The sequence below is a fragment of the Cyprinus carpio genome, chromosome B18, assembly GCF_018340385.1.
Source record: "Cyprinus carpio isolate SPL01 chromosome B18, ASM1834038v1, whole genome shotgun sequence".
In the NCBI taxonomy this organism is placed as follows: domain Eukaryota; kingdom Metazoa; phylum Chordata; class Actinopteri; order Cypriniformes; family Cyprinidae; genus Cyprinus; species Cyprinus carpio.
The window spans coordinates 6,333,203-6,352,598 of NC_056614.1; the positions used below are offsets into that span (position 1 = coordinate 6,333,203).

Sequence of the window (19,396 nt, forward strand, 5' to 3'; positions counted from 1 at the left end):
GTTTACTCAGACTTTAAATATTCATCTTAAATCCATTACACATTTTTGTCACATTAACATCTGCACTGTTACACTGCGCGCTTGTTCCAAAGTGTGGAACATTTCAAGAGTTTATTTTATAAGTTTATTTGATCTAAAAGTGGCATCAAGGGCTGCTTGGAATGATGAAGAGGAAGATTTATTGAAGTTCTTCTTCACTTATGAGAGCACTTTTCTAGGCACAAACCAAAATGTAGCCAAGTGGAAAGAACAACGCAAGCAGACCAGACCAGCCAAAGACAATAAATACTACTAGTGGCAGTTCGGACAGAACTGCTTTAACCCGCATTTTAACACCACTTAGCTTTTTTTTTTCTTCGTTATTCTAGTACAAATGAACTGTAGTCAACTTTGTCCCATGTCATCTTGAGAATCTAACTCTTGAGAATTGGTTGACATTAGGTGCTTATTGTTAGTAGAATGTCTAAAGTGGACTATTGAAATGTGTAGCCTCTAGTTTACAAATGATTGGTCAAAAATCCTGCTCATTCAGTTATGAAAAATAACAATGATCCATGCATTTGTATATGAATATGTTATTATTACGTGATGGCATCCGGTGCTGAAATGTTCAGACCATCATTCCTTTAATACCGAAGGACCATCATTACTTTTCATAACTCATTGAGCAATATGGATCTATGCACCAATGGGATGAAAAACACGTTTCTGACGAGTCCTGTTACTCATCACTGTACATTAAACATCAAATATATTCTGATTGGCTGTGACTGTGTCACGTTGCACAGCTGTTTTGTATTCAGTGCGGACAGATAAATTGGTTGAATCTGGAAACTTGCCGCATCACGCTTGGTCATGATAGTGTCAGTAGGGTCTCTATATGCTGAATGGGGGAGGCCAAACATAAATCTGTCTGCCAAGATAACTCAAGGAGAAGATTCCAGACGGAACACTATATTCTCCCAAGGGTCTTGTTCATGTTTTCCCAACTCAAGTTGGCTTTTTGAATGGTTTAATTTACTTGCAGACATACTCATGTTTGTAATGTGTATTTAGTATATATGGTGGCTGTATTTGTTTTGGAGCCAGTCCAGTGTGTCTTCGGTCTGTTATGGGGGGTTGGACATGGATATGTTTTGGCTGAACGTTGCTGTGTGTTTTGGAGGGTGTTGTGTGTCTACTATCATATGTTTAAGGGCTTTGTTTTGGATTGACTGCTGTTTAGGCACGTAGCAGCAATTTAATTTACAACCCACGTGGTCACTCTAAGATCAACTTCACAAAGTCAACATACCACACTGCTAAAAAAGAAATTAAGGGAACACAGTATATACAGTATATATATACATGGTGTGATTTGTTGGAACAGAATTATATGACAATCGTCTGTGGAAACAAAAATCATCAACCTACTGAGGGCTGGATTCAAAATCACAACGAAAATCAAAGTAAAAATTTTACATTACAGGCTGATTAGACATGCATGATTTCTTTAAAGCAACTCATAATGTAAGTCTGCAGTACTCCAGACGATGTCTAGGCATGCTCCTGAAGACCGTCTGTATCTGTGGCAACCACCTGCAAAGCCTTTCCCTTTTTGGAGTTGTCTTACTATTGCCTCTCTGGACTCCAGTCACTATTTTCGAGCAGTGTGTTATTGTTCAAACTCTGGGGTTTTCAAAATCAAAAAAAAAAAAAGTTCTTTGAAAAGAATCGGAACCGTAAGCAATTTCTAAGTTTTGGTTCCGAAAACGGTTCTGGTGCGACACGTGACCAAGTGCTGTGAGCAGACTTCCGCCAGTGTTCTGACGATTCGGCGTTTCCCGTAAAGGATGTCACAAACCAAATAACAGAAACGCCGCCCTGCCTCTTTAATTACTGAGCACATTGTTTCCAATGACGTGCACTCCACAGACGCGCCGCGTCTTTAACTACCGGACACATGTTTCCCACGACTGTACGCGCACTCGCGCTTTTGATAACTGTGCACGTCGTTTTGTCTGACTGTACATGTACCAGCAGCGCGCAGCACCTGCAGCCAATAAATTACATTATATTTGTCCTATATTGTCATTAATATACATACTGACTTTAATTTGGACCACTAAATAAATAGACTGCTATTGTTATGTAAGTATGAGGGTTAGATTATTTAGTGTACAGGTCATTTCAAGAGTGATAAACAAAGTGATAGAAAATATTTATTTTCATGCATTTTAAATGTTTAAAAATGTGGAAACCACTGATTGCATCATACCATCTCCTGACTGCATTAATATTTGTAAAATAGGGGCTTTATGGAGTGTGTGTATACATGGTTATAAGTATAACAGTTTACATTTCTTTAATTTAGAGAAATGAACAAGTGTCTTAGCCCTCAAGGGACTATTTGGCCAACCAGCTTATTTCTGCTTGAAAAGCAAAATGTTCAACAATCAACTTTGAAGCACATGATGGACTAGCATTACTCAACTTTACTTACTACCTTCCAGCAACACTACATTCAATGAAGGTAAAATAGTAAAAAAACAATAATAGTTAATTTAAATGGAACTGGAATCTGAAAATTTCTATCAATACCCAACCCTACTTATGAAGAATACTGTAATATATGTTGAATTTTGACATAGCCAACCTTTAAATTAAGTTGACAGTAAGTAATAAACAGTATTGAGCATTGAGAAGTTGAGTATTGTGCATTTTTCCTTACCACTATTTTTTAATAGCTATTTAATGATTTTAATGGAACCGGAACCGGAACCGGAACCGTTAGGCGGAACCGGAACGGGGAAATTTCTAATGATTCCCCAACCCTACCTAAGACCAACCTTTTAAAATTGTTTTCAGCCTATACCCTACAAACGTGGGACAGACCTTCAGCTTGGTCTGACGCTTTTTTTCAAAGCCACTTATGTTGCATTCAAGAAAAAAAATAATTATCAGCTCATTCATTCCCTGGGATTCAAAACCATGGCCTTGGCATCACTAGCACAATGTGCTATTCTTTGAGCTACAGGAATGACTTAGTATGTTGTGTCTTTTCTAACCAATCAGACCTGTAGTTTTCCCATTTGTATTCCATTAAAATTTTTTGACTAGCTATGTATCTATTACCAAACATTATCTAAACAACCACCAAGTATCCACTGCCAACACCTTTACCCCTTAATTAACTCAATTAAAGGTGCATCAATACTTCACTTTAACTACCATTAAAGGGTTAGTTCACCCAAAAATGGCAGTTCTGTCATTACTTACTCACCCTCATGTCCTTCCAAACCTGTAAGACCTTCATTCATCTCCAGAACACAAATTCTGGAGATATTTTTGATGAAATCCAAGAGCTTTCTGATCCTGCGTAGAGCGCAATGTAACTGAAATGTTTCCAGACCCAGAAATGTAGTTAGGACATTGTTAAAATAGTCCATGTGACATCAATGGTTCAATCGTAATTTTATGAAGCTACTAGAACACTTTTTTGTGCACAAAGAAAAATAAATAAAATAAAAACAACTTTATTCAACAATTCTTCTCCTCCTCGTCCCATTTTCCACCATTAACGAGAGTACCACGACGCATACGCGTGCTGCTGCTCATGTAGAACATGCATACGCTGTGCCTTGTTTACGAGCAGAGGCGGAAGATGGTCACTTAGAGAAAAAGAATTGCTGAATAAAGACATTATTTTTCTTTTCTTTGCTTCTCGTAGCTTCGTAAAATTACGATTGAACCACTGATGTCACATGGACTACTTTAACAACGTCCTTACTACATTTCTGGGTCTGGGAACATTTTAGATACCTTGCTCTCTTTGGAGGGTCAGAAAGCTCTCGGATTTCAACCAAAATATCTTAATTTATGTTCTGAAGATGAACGAAAGTCTTACAGGTTTGGTATGACATGAGGGTGAGTAATTATTGGCAGAATTTTCATTTTTGGGTGAACTATCCCTTTAAGTGTTTGTGATTCAAAGTAATGAAAGTAAATGCTGCTACAATAATAATTCTAATTAATTATTTATTGAAAACAAATAAATCAGTTTGCATTTCATCAAACTACACAAAAGAAAAACAAAAGTAATCTTTTATTTATTTCTTTTCATTACATTAGTGAGTAAAGGGTAGATTTAGTGAAACTGTTCATCTAAATAAACTATTTAGAAAATGTCATCTAAAATTAGTCTTCAGCAAATAGTCATATCGTTTTAAACACTTAAAATAAATACAGAAAAAAAAACAGAATTAAAACATGAATTACAATAACTAACACATATTTTGATTTTATCCAGTGTGCTTTTCATGTTCAAAATCATTACAAATTTTCATAATGTCAACGTGAATTGCTGTTTGCAACCATACATATTTCAGTGTAAATCAGTGTATTCAACAAGAAAAATGTGGAGCAGGATTTGATTTCATCTATTGAGAATTATGACCAGGACACAGGGTGTACCATACCAAAATGAAGTCAGAATATGAATTGTGTATACTAAAATAATGTTTAAATAGATTTGGCTACTCACATTATCCATTAGCTCACATGGATAATTGGATATCAAAATTCTTTGGAATAACATAATCAGATGAATATTTCACAACAAGACCAAGAACACGTCTTAAGAAAGTAAATTGGGTCAATTTCATGTTGACTAATACTTCAATATATATTTAAAAATTCTATTAACACTGAATTTCTTTGAAAAATGGCTCTCACAGTCAGTAGTTCCTTCACTGTATATTCTAGTATTAAAAAAACAAAACAAAAAAAAAAAACAAACCTTGTTCAGTAACTTATTTTAAAGAGGGCAAGAAAAGAAAAAACATCAGTATGTTCATTTGAGGAGGACTAAACCCTCCAGCATTCAAACCATGCTCATGTCACAGAGGTCATGTGCACATGTGCACACCTTCATTTAGCAAGTAACTGGACAGATATTTATACAGCTGCCTGGAAGTGCATTTCAAATCAGATGAACTAAAATCAGAAAACAAAACACTTTCAAAATAAATTGAATTTTGGCTCAGAGACCCCAACACGATGACTGTGAGAATGTTGATAGTTGGTAAATGACGTAAAACTTTGTAACAAACAATGGAAATGCAAATGTGTTTTTTGGATTTTGGTTTTTGTTGTTAACTTGAGACACCTTGCTGAGCTGAAAGCCCATCTGTTATGGGCCGGTAGGGGTGTGAGCTCTAAATAAATATTACAAGATGCTGACATGCATCCTGCCTGGATTATGTTGTCAACTCAAGTAAATAAACAAAGGAAATCAACACTGTGAAGCAAAACAAGAAACATCTGTGGACATACTTCTGTTTTCAACTACAACAGAGCTTTTCATGCCATGATTAACATCTTTTTTAGCCCTGGGTTAAAGCCAGATTTAACCCTGGGTTAAACAAAAGTTTTGCAATATTCAGACACAATGAAATACTACAGTGTAGGGGCAAAATGTTTTGTGTCAGATATCCAATCATTAATTGCTTCAATTCTTAACTCAATAAATAACCTAATTTTGAATAAAGTCATCCACAGAAGAATGAAAGTGGCCAATTTATCATAGAGAAAGCATTAAAAGATGACTACCTCAGGCAGACCCCTGTGTATAATATAACTGTGGCAAACAGGGCAGGGCCGAGAGTCGTGGGAATGGAGCGAGTGCTGATGAGAGAGACCTGCGTGCCACACGTCTCGAGTCTCAAGGAGGAACTATATAAGAAGGAGGGAGAGAGAGGATCAGGCCTGGGATACTTTATGTTTTATCTGTGCGGCAGTCGGCCATGAAGTGGCTGCTACTTGTATTGGTTCTTTTCTGAATGAAGGTTTATGGTACTGCCACGTGATATTTGATCTTTTCACGAACAACCTGTTATCTGGTTTAACCAGGGGCTAAATGTGCTGAAATATTTAATATTTAAATTAAATTGTGAACATCTTCTACACAAATCTCCCTAAATTAGGTTTATTTTACATTATTCATAACCTAGCAGTCAGAATCAAAGTGCAAAGTGGGGAATTGCACCATGCAGACTGTGTTCACTACACCTAAAAATATCTTACTTACAAACTGTAGTCTGTTACAGATTACATGATGAAAACTTTAGTTATTAACGTAATCTAGGTTACTTACTTTAGGTAATGTATTCTCTACTTTTTAGATTACTTTATATTAAACTTGTTTAACACTTACCATTAAACATACCATAATGACATAAAACAGCAAAGAGAAAGGAAATATATTCCTTAACATATTTCTTTCTTTCTTTCTTTGTGAATATAGTCAGAGCTGCATGGTTTGACACACAGTAGGATTTTTAGAAAAAAAAATAGAAAGGAAGAGGAAAACAAAGAAGAATTAGGGAGAATCACTAAATTATGAATATATGACTGCCACTGTGTGAATAATATGCAATCATGTAATCCATAAAAAAGAAACTGTAATCTGATTATACTCTAATCACAAGTACTTAATTTTTGGAATCTGATTACATAATCCATAATACATGTAGTGTTTGTCACAGGGCAGAATGTAATGTAGGAGGTCCAATGTGTCTTTGCATGACAAAATAATTATTACTATAAATGGATAAAAGGCTTAAATTTGAGTCACTGTTACTGTACAACATAACTGGTATTCATCCATGGATAAAAATCGTAGAGAAAAAGGGACAAACTTTGCCTTGAGACTTGAAAGCCCACCCCAGCGCACGAAACACAGCTCTGAAATGTATACCAGTGGAACAAATTTCTTTCACCGCCATTGTTCTGCGGTTCCCTAGATCTTTGGAGAGGTCCTCTGTGTTATTCAAGGAGACATTGATCAACATTTCTGACATGCAAGTTCCTGTGGCCAAAGAACAGTGTGTACCAAGATCTGTTTGGATTCTTCTTTGTTTTACTAGTTGATGTTGATTTTTGGTCCTTTTGTGAAATCAATCCAGCAAAATTCTTTTATTGCTGTATGTTTGTAACAGTTCACATGGTTTGTGAGCTGAGGGCTAAATGTGGTATAATATTATTGCTATCAAGATGGCAGTAAAATTCAAGATTATGAAAACTTCGGTGCTTACTTCATGCCATGTACTGAAAGGAGGGCTGTCAACTGATTTAAACCAAGGTTTCCCAAACAGGGGTACTGCAAGGAGTTTGCGGGTTGATAAAAAAGGTCATGTTTTTTTATACTGGGTTTTGTTTTTGAATATTTAGGTTGGCATTTCATTATCAAATATTAATTTTTTAGTTTACAGCACAAGTGTGTACTGTATAATAGTAATATATTTATATTTTAATCATTTAAAACATACTACCAATAATAATAATTGTAGTAGTTTTTATTATGATTAGGATTATCAACATTAGAGAACTGTGAACATGTAAATATATCATTAAATTATTGAAATATTAACTTAAAATCTCAGGGTGTAGTTCAAGTAAATACAAGTAATATTACATCTACGGGGTGTGGCTGATTAAAAAAGAGTTTGGGAACTCCTGGATTAACCCTATTCATTTCTAATAGTTCTAGTGCTAACGCATTCGGTTCCTTTTCAAGGAAAGAAAATAAAATCTGACTATTTAATTATTAGTTTCATGAATTTATGTGGATTCTGCTTATGTCGTAAATGTTACTCTTCTCTCCCAAATACCAAAAGGAAAATCACAAAACAGGATGAGACAGTAAGTCAGTATTTAACATCAAACTGAATAAATGTGGCATCGGTTTAAATAATGAAGTGCTAAAACTTACTGTATTTACTGTATGCGCTAACATGTTAACTGTGACAGCTCTAATTGTATTCGATAACTGATTCTAAATAAGTCTTCTATATTTCTCTGGAAGACAAAGATGAATTAAATCATGATTGCTGTTCTCAAAACATTAAGATATGACCCATAGAATGAGCGTCAGAAGTGTAGAACATGCGCAGCTCAGTGTTACTCAGCCTCATTGTACGTCACTCATTTTCGTTGGTCATTTCCCAAATGACGCACTTGATATTTACTTGTGGTCTTGTGCTCTTTCCTAACACATGTCTGAGAAGTCCATAAGACTGTAGGATGTCCTATTGATCATGATTCATTAGGGTTCTCATGAGGGATCCTTTTTGACCACAGTGTGCCCTTGATGCCCTTTGCCAAGCTCACCGTAACAAAGGACCAACTGAGTCTTAATGGCTTGCCATTGCAAGAATTTATGTGGAGGATGACTGCAAAGGTTGAAGGTGGCATTTGAGACAGGACGTTTGTCTCTGATGTTAATAAAGTGTCATAATAAAAAAAAAAACCTGGTAATAAGACACACCCATCTGGCTTGATAAGCCCACAGGATCCTCAGCAGAACAAGCATCACAGGTATGTTGTGGCCTCGCGGTTCTCACGTTCTTTGGCCTGGGCCACAGCCACATTGATGCACTGCAGCCACTCTTCTGCATGCTTCTCATCTTGAGCTTTCAGCACATAGGTTTTGCTGTCGGTGAAGATCTCGAAGGCTCTGGGCAGCCCGCGGTCACGCCTCTTCTTTGCAACCACCTTAACACTTTGCACTTTGCTAAGTTCAATTGTGCTGTTGTCCAGTTCGTCCTTCTGTGAGTAACAAGAGGGAAAAGGCACCTTCAATCAAAGCTAATGCTTTACACTCTAACATTCAGGAAGCTTTGCATGGACCACAGCCATGTGCATTGAGCCAGTAGTCTAAGTCAGACCCTACATATATAATATAATAATACAACATATACAACAATAATATATTATAAAAATATATACTTAGAAGCAACTGAATTTAATGTTTTTGGACAATTAATTGCATGTTAATTTAATTTAAATATTTGCAATGTAATAATTGCTTCTGTTGTCTTTGAAATACAGTTAAAGTGCACTCACTGTAAACTGAAATATACTTGAATGTCATTTCTGTTTACTTGTATGTCATGTATTTAAATGTATTTATAATTACACATTTTTAATGATGATTTTGAAGTTTAGTAATTTTTTTTTATATATATTAAAGGGTTAGTTCACCCATAAATGAAAATTAGGCTGCATTTTACTCACCCCCGAGGCATCCTAGGTGTATATGACTTTCTTCTTTCAGACGAATCCAGTCAGAGTTATATTAAAAATGGTCTTTGATCTTTCAAGCTGTTTAATGCCACTCAGCAGGTGTTGCATGCATCAGTCCAAAAGAAGTTAAATAAATAGTGCCCATCCATTAAAAAAAGTGTATCACACGCCTCTGGGGGGTGAACAAAGGGCTCCTGTGGTGAATCGATGTGTTTTTTTTTGTATTAGTCAAAACGTAATAATCGATTTAATGTAACTTGAGGAACAGTGAGCATAAGCTAGATTAAAGTGATTATTATGTTTTGAATATGGATATTTTTCTTATAAAAACACATCGATTCGCCACAGGAGGCCTTTGTTCACCCCCCGGAGCTGTGTGATACACTTTTTTTTATGGATGGGTTCTTTTTATTTAACTTCTTTTGGACTGAAGCAATGGAACTCCCACTGAGTGGCATTAAACAGCTTGAAAGATCAAAGACAATTTTTAATATAACTCCGACTGGATTTGTCTGAAAGAAGAAAATCATAAACACCTAGGATGCCATGGGGGTGAGTAAAATGCAGCCTAATTTTCATTTTTGGGTGAACTAACCCTTTAACAAACTACCTTATAATCAGGTACTTTACATGTTCTTTACTAAGTCAACACATCATAATAAGTGTACTTCTTTAAAGCACAACATACATTTTACATGTTAAAACATCATGATTTAAAGGTGCGTTAAAGTAAAACTTTTAAGTTGTACAAGGGTTATGGTGCATTTGCATTATACACAATCTTGTGATGACTAGTCCACCCCTAATTCCTGATGGGAAAACACAATGGATGGGGTTTAGGCTATGGGGTTTTCGGTTGGAGGATCAAAGTGTGCATGTCCTCTCTTGATGGTTCCAGTTCTCTTACTCTATTGTTCTGCCTGTCTCTCAACTTGTTTTTAAGAGGCGCTGCACAAAGTTTGCCAGAAATGAGGCTTATTGTTGTTTGTTTCCACTGATGAGAATAAGCACCATTAAAATGAAAGAAAAACTACAGAACTGCAAGCAAATTAAAGGCATAATAAAAACAAGATACCGTGACAAGAGGCCAAATTGTCCTCAAAATCATATTGAAAGAGCTTGTGTCATGGCTGATAAAATGAAGACTCTGTCAAGACTTTGCAAAATAAAATCACTGTAGCAATGCATTGCTTTTCCAAATTAAGATTTACAATGAATCAAGATTTAATGTGCTTATGACGCTGACAAATGAATTCATTTTTACTAAAAAGCTTTTGCTGGCTTTCTGTCAGAATACTGCGTGACTGACTGATCTTAGCTTTTTAGTCACTCTTTGCATGTCATGGTTTTGGTTATGAATTCTCTTCTGCACAACCCTAAATGGCTCCAAGTTAAATGGACGCATATTAAACTGGGTCTTTGCTTTCTTTAAACACAACAGAGAGATTGTGACAAGCCATTTTAGTTTGATTTAGTTCAAGTAAATCCCTTCAAGGGAACATTTTGGTGAATCTCAATATTAAGTGATGGGTTTTTATAAAGAACTGATCATCTTCCATAAAGCATGGTACTAGACTAATAAAATTACTAGTGAGCCATTAGCTCCTAGATTAAAACATCTAAAACTAAAATACTTTTTTAGTCACCAGATATTGCTCAATATAGATGGTGGTTCAGGAACACTGTTTTTCATGCTCGTAATCTTTTGCAGTGGGTGAAGGTTCACAGGCAGATGCAAGAACACTAGTTTTCTTAAAAAATAAAAAAAAAAAGAGGACATTTGGCCCCTAATTAGAATGATACACTAACAAACACATTTTTTGAGGACTTGATTTGATTGAAAACAAATTAATTAAACGATTAGTCATGCAAAAACTGACATTTTCTCTGCATTCCCTCACTGTCATGACATTCTAAACCTATGACTTATTTTTTTCCATAGAACACAAAATCAGATTTATGGTCACCTTGCTCTATTCAGTATATTGAAAGCAGACCAGTGATCAGAGCTAGCAATTCAATAGCTTTGTGTGAGAAACAGACATAAATTTAAGTCATAGTTCACTAATAATCAGTATTGCTCTCAGTTTTCATTGTGTTTTTCAAACGTGCTCCTTTGCAAAGAAAATAGCATTTGGCATTGATGTCAAACTTTGGTTGACACGTCTAAAAGTGGCATGAAAAGAAGACTGAGCAAACAGCTTAAATTTTGGTTTGGTTCTTACACAGGGATATTATTTGACTTCTGAAGATCTGAAACATAATGCACAAGTTGTATGGAATATGTTTGGAATGAAGGTTTGAAAAATAAAAAAAATATATATATTTTTGAAGTGTTCTATGCTCACCAAGGTGAGTAAATGATTTTCTTAAGAGTCTTGACAGTAAGGAATGCATAAATAATACATCCTGTAGTCTTGTGAATAAGACACTTACTGATTTTCCTCTTCGGAAGAGAAGCTGGTTGCCGGCGAGGGTGAAATAACGTGTTTTCCACCTCTTGATGAACTTCCAGCGCACTTGTTTCTCCTTCAGCTTCCCCTCAATGAGTGGCTGGCCGTCCTGGTTAACAACTGAGCAGAAAGAGTAAAAAATGAAATGGTCAGAAAATGTTAAAATAGAGGGAAGAATCACAGAAGTTGTGTGGACTACTGTAATTGTGTTTTTATGATGTTATGATGAAATGAGGATGTGAGTAAATGATGAACTGAAATTTATAGGACAAGCCCTATAACATTAGCCCCTTTCGCAGAGTAATGACAGTAAATTACCGTAAAATTACCAGAATGACTTTTCTGGAAAACACACAAAATCAGCTGTTCACAATAAATAAATAAATAATTGAGTCAATTTCGTTGTTTTTTTGTGAGAGTAATTTAGTTAATCAGCACCAAAATACCAGTGAACTCTGTGATGTCAGTTATCAGAAATTATGCTGTGTTTTTAATTCATTAGCTCAGATGTGGAGAAATGCTTAAGTTAACTTTCCAATTTGATAATTTGTTACTTTTGAATGATATGTGTTAGAAGATGATCACACAGAACACCACACAATAGTATCTAACTGAAGAGACACAATGCTGATGAATGGAAAAGATTGGAAAGCACAACACAATGATCAAAGACGTCCAAATAACACACATTTACATAGAAAAACTATTTAAAAATAAAACGTAAACAGCCAGGAATAACATCACGTCTGTCAGAACTTTATGACTGACCCAAAGCAGACTTCTTCCGTCAGCGTCCATGTGTAGTCATTCCAGTAATCGTATTTTTTTTTGTCCACACATAGCATGTTACTGGTTATTTACTGGTAATGTTAAAACTTCTCATATCGGAAAATCACTGAAACTGATTTACCGGTATTTCTGAAAAGGTCCTGTTCACACATTACATTTTCTCTAAAGAGTGTTTTTTAAGTAAAGATAGCATGTGTAAAAGCCCATAGAAAACGGGGATATTTTCTTAGCGATGGAAACTGAAATATTCTATTCTCTTAAACAGTCATCCTCTTCTGGACCTACTCCATGCTATTTACACACACAGAGATTTAAGGGTGAAGTTTTCTCATTAGACAAACAAAAGAGCGTTGCCCAGTGTTTACCACCACGTTGCTATATCTGGTGTGCTTCAGGCACGGTGAATATTTTGTCTCCTGCCTGTGTTTGCTGGGTCTGTCTGAACTACACAAAGCGTATCACAGATCTCTCATGGGTCTATTTCAGTTAAACAGGAAGCTGTGTTATAGTCCTTCCACGATGGTACAAAGCAGCCCATTGTTTGAGTTTTCCTTTTTTTCAGCAAGGAAAACAGATGAGAATCTGCAGCGCTTTGATAGCCCGCTTAAGATTAAGCAAGACTGCTCTCTGATAATCACCTAACTATGATCCCAGCTAGCAGAAATTAAGTCCATGGTGTATTTGAGAACACTGGAGCGCTGATTGGACCTGCCTCAGTTCCCTGGAAAACAAAAAAGGGCCATTTGTTTTTTAGTGTAACCCTGGGTAAGCTTGGGTTAATTAAGCCTTTACATTATTTCTAGCGTGATTAATCCCTGTGTATTTCGGTTGTAAACATTCATGTTTAAGTTTTTTACTGTGTTTATTTTTAAGAGTGGTCACCTATATTTATAACCTTCAGTATTCAAATATGGGTAAGCAAAATCAGTCGTTTTGATTGGTTTGTAAATGTAATGGTCAAACCCCCTTAACTGGTTGGTGTATTCTGATTGGTGGATTAAGATCCTTTTTAAGGGAAGAACCGTTGAATGACAGGAGGAGAAGAGAGAGAGAAAACTTGAGTTTTGTTTTATCCACAATTGTTATGGTGTGTTAAACTTGCTATTTTGTTATAAAGTAGGTGTTTTTAGCAAGAATTTATCTGTCAGTGTTTAGACAGCGTTTCTTGTGTTGTTGTTTGTTTTATATTTTTTTATTTTTTGAGGGGTTTTTTATAGACTAAGGGCCCTATCATACACCCGGCGCAAAGCAGCGCAAGACACGGCGCAAGTGTTTTTGCTAGTTTCAGCCCGATGCAGTTCTCATTTCCCCGTCATGCGGCGCGTTGTTTAAATAGCAAATGCATTTGCAACCATTTGTGTGCCCATGGGCGTGCTGGTATTAAAAAGAGGTGTGTTCAGGCGCATTGTTGGCACGTTGCTATTTTGAGGAACTGAAAATATACTGCGCCATAGACCAACTCAAACCTGGTCCAAAGTCTGGTGCAATATTTTTTCTTTGTTTTTTAAGGAGAACGTTAATATAGGTGGGTCCAAAGTGCTTATTACACACACAGGGACGCACAGCAGCAAACAAACTTGCCAAATATTAAAAGTTTAAGGATTACAATGTAAAATAATATTATTGTGTAGGCTACATAAATATAAAAATGCCTACATAATGGATAGTCATCGCATGTATCAGAATTAGGTTACGAGCACGAGCAGCTCCTCTCTGGAGACGCGTTCTGTCATTACGCGTGAAAATTCTGCTGTGTAAATAGCAAATCCGTCATGGCACGAGCACAACTGGCTCTTAAAGGGAATGGGATATGACACTATGATTGGTTAATTGCACGTTGCACCCAAAAAAACACCCATTACTCATTAAGAGAATAGGGACAACCCGTTTAGACCATGCGCCAGGGCACGCCAACCATTTTCCCGCCGTTAAACTAGCAAAAGTGTATTCGGACACGCCCTGAGTGCACCTGCGCCGTGTGCTTTAGACCATGCGCTTAGATCATTAAAATAGGGCCCTTAGTGTCTCACACGCAGCATTGTTTACATTGGGACGGGAAGTCGCTTGTTACAAGTGTCTGTGTATGGATCATCAAGAGACGGAGAGCGTGTTGAGGACATTGCTGAACAACGGAGTATTTAAGAGCGCTGATCGGCATTTATTACAAGTTTCTCCAGCATCGATAAAGAAGTGTTGAACCCCAGATAGTGCACGGATTCCGCGAGAGAATTCAGAGTTCCTCTGGCATCGCTGGATACACCGCATCAAGGGAGAGCTCACAATTACCTTTGGAGCAAGAGAGGACTTGAGCGAAGTGATCTTCATGCTCGACCGCTTGCCATTCACTTGCATTGTGGTACTCTGAATTTTTTTTATTTTGCTCAGTTAGAGTGAAGTGGATCGTTTTGTGTAGTGGTGCACGATAAATATCGGCCGATAATTAATGCTCATCTAAAAGTAAAGCCGGTTCTCTTATCAGCGGTGAATTCCATCAGGTGCATGATTTCACAAAGAGCAGCTGTTACTACACAGAGCCATTGTTAAATGACAAGCTGCGCAAATACACGCTGATAATGAACTTGGATTTGCGCATTTTTTAATTTAACAGCTTGTTAGTTAACAACGGCTCTGTGTAGTAAACACAGCTCTACCTGATGGAATTTACCGCTGATTAGAGAAGCGGCTTTACTGACGAGATGCGCATTAATTATTGGCCGATATTTATTGTGCACCCCTAGTTTTGCATTTTAATCGGCCACAACACACCCTAGCAACGATCCAGATCCAATTCAGTCAATTTTAAGTGAGAAGTTTCCTTTACTGAATTGTTGTCATTGATACAGTACTGATAATGTTTATAGTCTATTTTGTTACCTTTTTACACAGTCTATTCATTTATCTATTTGTTTATTTATTGACATATTTATCTATTTCTTTCTTTTTATTTATTTATTTACATTTACATATGTATTTGACTATTTATTTATTTACTTATTTATTTTGATAATAAAACCTTATAGTTTTTATACTTACCCAAACTTACCTGGTGTATTTACCTGGATTTACCATATTAGTTTAGTATTAGTGTATTATATTAGTGTATTAGTTTATAATACTAGTCGAGAGACATATCACCAGATCCCGGTGCTGCACCCTAACAGAACTTGAGAGCCGTAACTCTCAAGAGGGCAGGGGGCGCTACATTAGGTTAGTATAATAATTTAATTCTGGGATATAAAAGGCATATTCTTAAAAATTAAGCCATTTTCTTTGCACATAACCCTGAGAAAATGTTGTTCTGTTATTAAAATTTGTTAAACATATAAAACATAAAACACATTGAATGCCAATTCAACAGATTATGTCAAAACAATGATGTATTGGGTGTCGGATACACTTGGTACAGTGGTACAGCCAAAATCATAATTTTTCAATTTCACATTGGCAGAACAAATGAGAAGCTTTAGAGGAGATAATTGTTGTTCTGGTTTTTTGGTTTTTTAAATTTATGAATTTGTGTGGATTTCTGTGCTGGTAATGAGTGATGATAAATTGAATTAGTGAGTGTTTATCCCATGAGCAATATAATAATTCTCTATTATGAATTCCAAATAAATTATTTTTCATTTTACTTAGATTTTTTTTTTTTCGACCTCTCTGCCTTTCTCTGGCATGCATGAATCAAAGCATTTGTACTGTACTGTGAGAACATGAGCAAAATAAATGTAATATCTATTTTTTGTAAATCCCAGAATATTAAAAACATCTGTGCTGCATTCTGCATTAAATTTGTTTGGCTAGAATGATTTCTGTTCTCTGTTTATTTTATTGTGTATATGTTACTGTATTTGAAAAATGAGTTTGTCTGTTTGTGGTTATGAAATTGAAACATACACTATGATAAGAGCAGAGGCCAAAACTGATGCTCGGCAAGTCCAAAGCAAGGAATTTTGATCTTTCTGAAATTACACGATGTCCCAAAGCATTGTAGCTGTTTGTGATGCACTCAAATGTGCTCTCCCATCACAAGCTAAGTACAAACCTGCAGTAAACAGTATATTATACTAATTTGGATGCAGCCCATTTAGAAATCTGGATTATGGCAGTTCCAATTCACATCTAGCACAGCAAGCAAAAAGGCCAATGGGAAAAGAGTTTGAGTAAGAGGTTTGGAGCACTATGTTACCAATACATCAATATATCTTCTGAGGTAAGTACTGTTTATTCCAGTTCTCCTACAATTGTAAATTTCTGCAATGAGGATATTGCAAGTCGATGTTGTTTATGGTGGGCTGTTGTTTATTTTTGTGCTGGTTTTTTTTTTTTGTTTGTTGATGTATGTTATAGATTTTTCTCTGGGCTTTGGCCAGTGTTCTGCTTTACTGTTGATTTAGAGTAACTAAAGAAAGAAGCTCTGATAGTCAGACAGGATTCTGGCAATTCCTGCTGAGAATGTGGATTCACTTCTGTAGCATTTAATGGACAGGGTTTCACATATTTTAGCAAAGTTGGAGTACATCCAACTCCATGTTGAAAACAACAAATAGGATAAAGGTTCATGCTGAGAATGTGGATTTGAAGAGGTTAAATTATATATATATATATTATATATATATATATATATATATATAGATATATATAGATATATATATATATATATATAGAGAGAGAGAGAGAGAGAGAGAGAGAGAGGAGAGAGAGAGTCATGTTTATATTGTTTTATTGTGTTTTATTTACATATATATATATAGAGAGAGAGAGAGAGAGAGAGAGAGAGAAACAAGGGAGAGAGAGGGATAAAGGTTCAAGAGTTTATATGGGGCTTTGAAAATTTTAATTTTAGGATATAGTAAAATAATGTCAATTTACAAAATTAGCTGTAAGATTAGAGATTAAATTCTGGTTATAATGGGTATTTCTATCTATAAGTTCCTGTTGGAAATTTAGGTACCAGTTTATATTAGGTGTCTGTAATTACCATGTACTTATGTCTAAATAAATTAAAATAATGAAAAAAAAACAATCTATAAAATGGATACATGAATGAATGTTAGGTATAATGTACCTATTGCGTTCTTGTTGAATTGCAAAACATAGTTACACTTTATTTTAAGGCATCCTTTTTTACAGTGTAATTATACAGTACATTTAAGAACTGAGTAATATTAATGAACTACATGTACTAACTATATGGTTAGCTTTAGAATTAGGGTTTGGGTTAGGGTTGCGTGCATGTAATTATCAGGGTTGTATCGATCCATTGATATAGATTGACACATCGATCAAATGTCTAACGATACAACGTATCGATGCCACGTGTAAAATATCAATACCTGTAGTATAAATAGGCACCTTGTTTTGGCAATGTCCATATTTTCAAGCACTGTCCGTCTATGCATTACTGCCAATGCGTGTGTTCTCATCCAAACTCATGTGTCAGGACTCACTTTCTTGACTGTTGTCTGATTACTGCTCTTATGTGTGACATTGATTTTTTTTTTATTATTGTTCGTATTATTTATTGTTCTTTATTATTTAAAAAAAGGGTAAGATAAATGTTCAAGTTATATATTTTGGTTGCATTTGAGAGTTAATAAAAATGTAGATGGTTGTTTAAAATAGGTACATAACATCATAATATCGATAAATCGATCTATATATTACTGAATCGAATGGTATCGCAATCATATTGTATAATTTTAAGAGGTATTGGCAAATATATCGCTGGGTATAAGAATCAATATTGTATTGTATCATGACAAACCCTCCGATTTACACCCCTAGTAATTATGCACAGTTGATTTCATGGATGCATTAGACTGTTTTAACATGACTTAGCACGTGAAATTTCCCACTCATAATAAAGGTCACACACTTGATCTGGTATGTTCTTTTGGGGTGGACACTGATCAACTAGACAGTAGTGACTTTTGTTTATCAGTGATCATAAGCTTCTCACTTTTAATTTAAATGTTCCACTTTTAAGTGGTACTCAAACAAGGGTCATTAGTTTTAGAAATGTCAAGAATCTTAAACTTTGACAGTCTCTCCTGCCTGATCTCAGAGCACTCAGCTGTTGAAACTGTTGATCACTATAATTCTATTTTGTCATCTGCTTTGGATGAATTAGCCCCTAGGAGATAACGTGTTGTTTCATTTAGTAAATCTTCTCCTTGGTACACTAATGAATTAAGGGCTATGAAGATGAAAAGCAGGCAGCTTGAACGCCAATATAAGAAATCAGGTTTAACTGTTCATAAGCTTATGTATGACAGTCATTTGAGTCAATACGCTGAAGCACTCAAAGCAGCAAGAACAAAGTACTACTCATTTATCATTAGTGGTGGTGCTGCAAACCCTTATAAGACTTTTAAGACGATCAACAGCCTTCTTGCACCAATCAAGTCACCAATTTGTTCCTCTGTGCAGGAGTGTAACAAGTTTCTTAGTTTCTTCATGGAAAAAAATGAAAATATCTATAAGTCTATCAGTTTGGTACCTTGCTCTGCAGTTCCTGTGATCTTTCCACCTAGTTTTCCTGAAAGTGCATTTTCTAGTTTTAACAACTCCACTCACACTTGTCATCCAACAAGCTTTTTGAACCTTTTCAGTCTGGGTTTAGAAAGGGACACAGTACAGAGACAGCCCTGGTTCGAGTTATGAACGATCTGCTTGTCTAAGCTGACTCTGGAGCCTCCACCATCCTGGTCTTGTTGGATTTTAGTGCTGCATTTGATACAGTGTGCCATTCTATCCTGATAAACAGGCTGGAGAGATGGCTTGGTATCACTGGTACGGTGCTTAACTGGTTTAAATCCTACCTTACTGATCGTTCCCAGTTTGTTGTCTTGAGAAACAAATTTTGGACATTGGACAGATCTGTCATGGTGTTCCTCAGGGATCTGTAATGGGTCCTATATTGTTTAGTGTGTATATGCTTCCTTTGGGACAAATTATTATGAAATATTGTTTGGGGTATCACTTTTATGCTGATGACACCCAAATTTACATCAGCTCCAAGTCTGATCCTACTCTCACCTCAACAATTCTTTCAGAGTGTGCGCTGGAAATAAAAACGTGGATGCACCATA

The 19,396-nt window shown here is 35.8% G+C and overlaps 1 protein-coding gene across 4 annotated transcripts in view; it reads right to left on the bottom strand.

Annotated features, from left to right (window-relative positions):
• Window positions 1–7,232: 7,232 nt before the first annotated feature.
• veph1 (ventricular zone expressed PH domain-containing 1) overlaps window positions 7,233–19,396 on the bottom strand; it is a 101,951-nt gene continuing 89,787 nt past the window's right edge. For 3 of the 4 annotated variants that reach the window (XM_042743643.1, XM_042743644.1, XM_042743645.1), the window contains exons 13-14: window positions 11,500–11,636; window positions 7,235–8,586 (exon numbers count right to left, since the gene is read on the bottom strand). In XM_042743643.1, the coding sequence (XP_042599577.1) occupies window positions 8,350–8,586; window positions 11,500–11,636 (374 nt within the window). In that variant the 3' untranslated portion in view covers window positions 7,235–8,349. Of the gene's footprint in view, window positions 8,587–11,499; window positions 11,637–19,396 lie in introns of all 4 variants that reach the window. The other variant, XM_042743646.1, reaches the window with a different exon arrangement.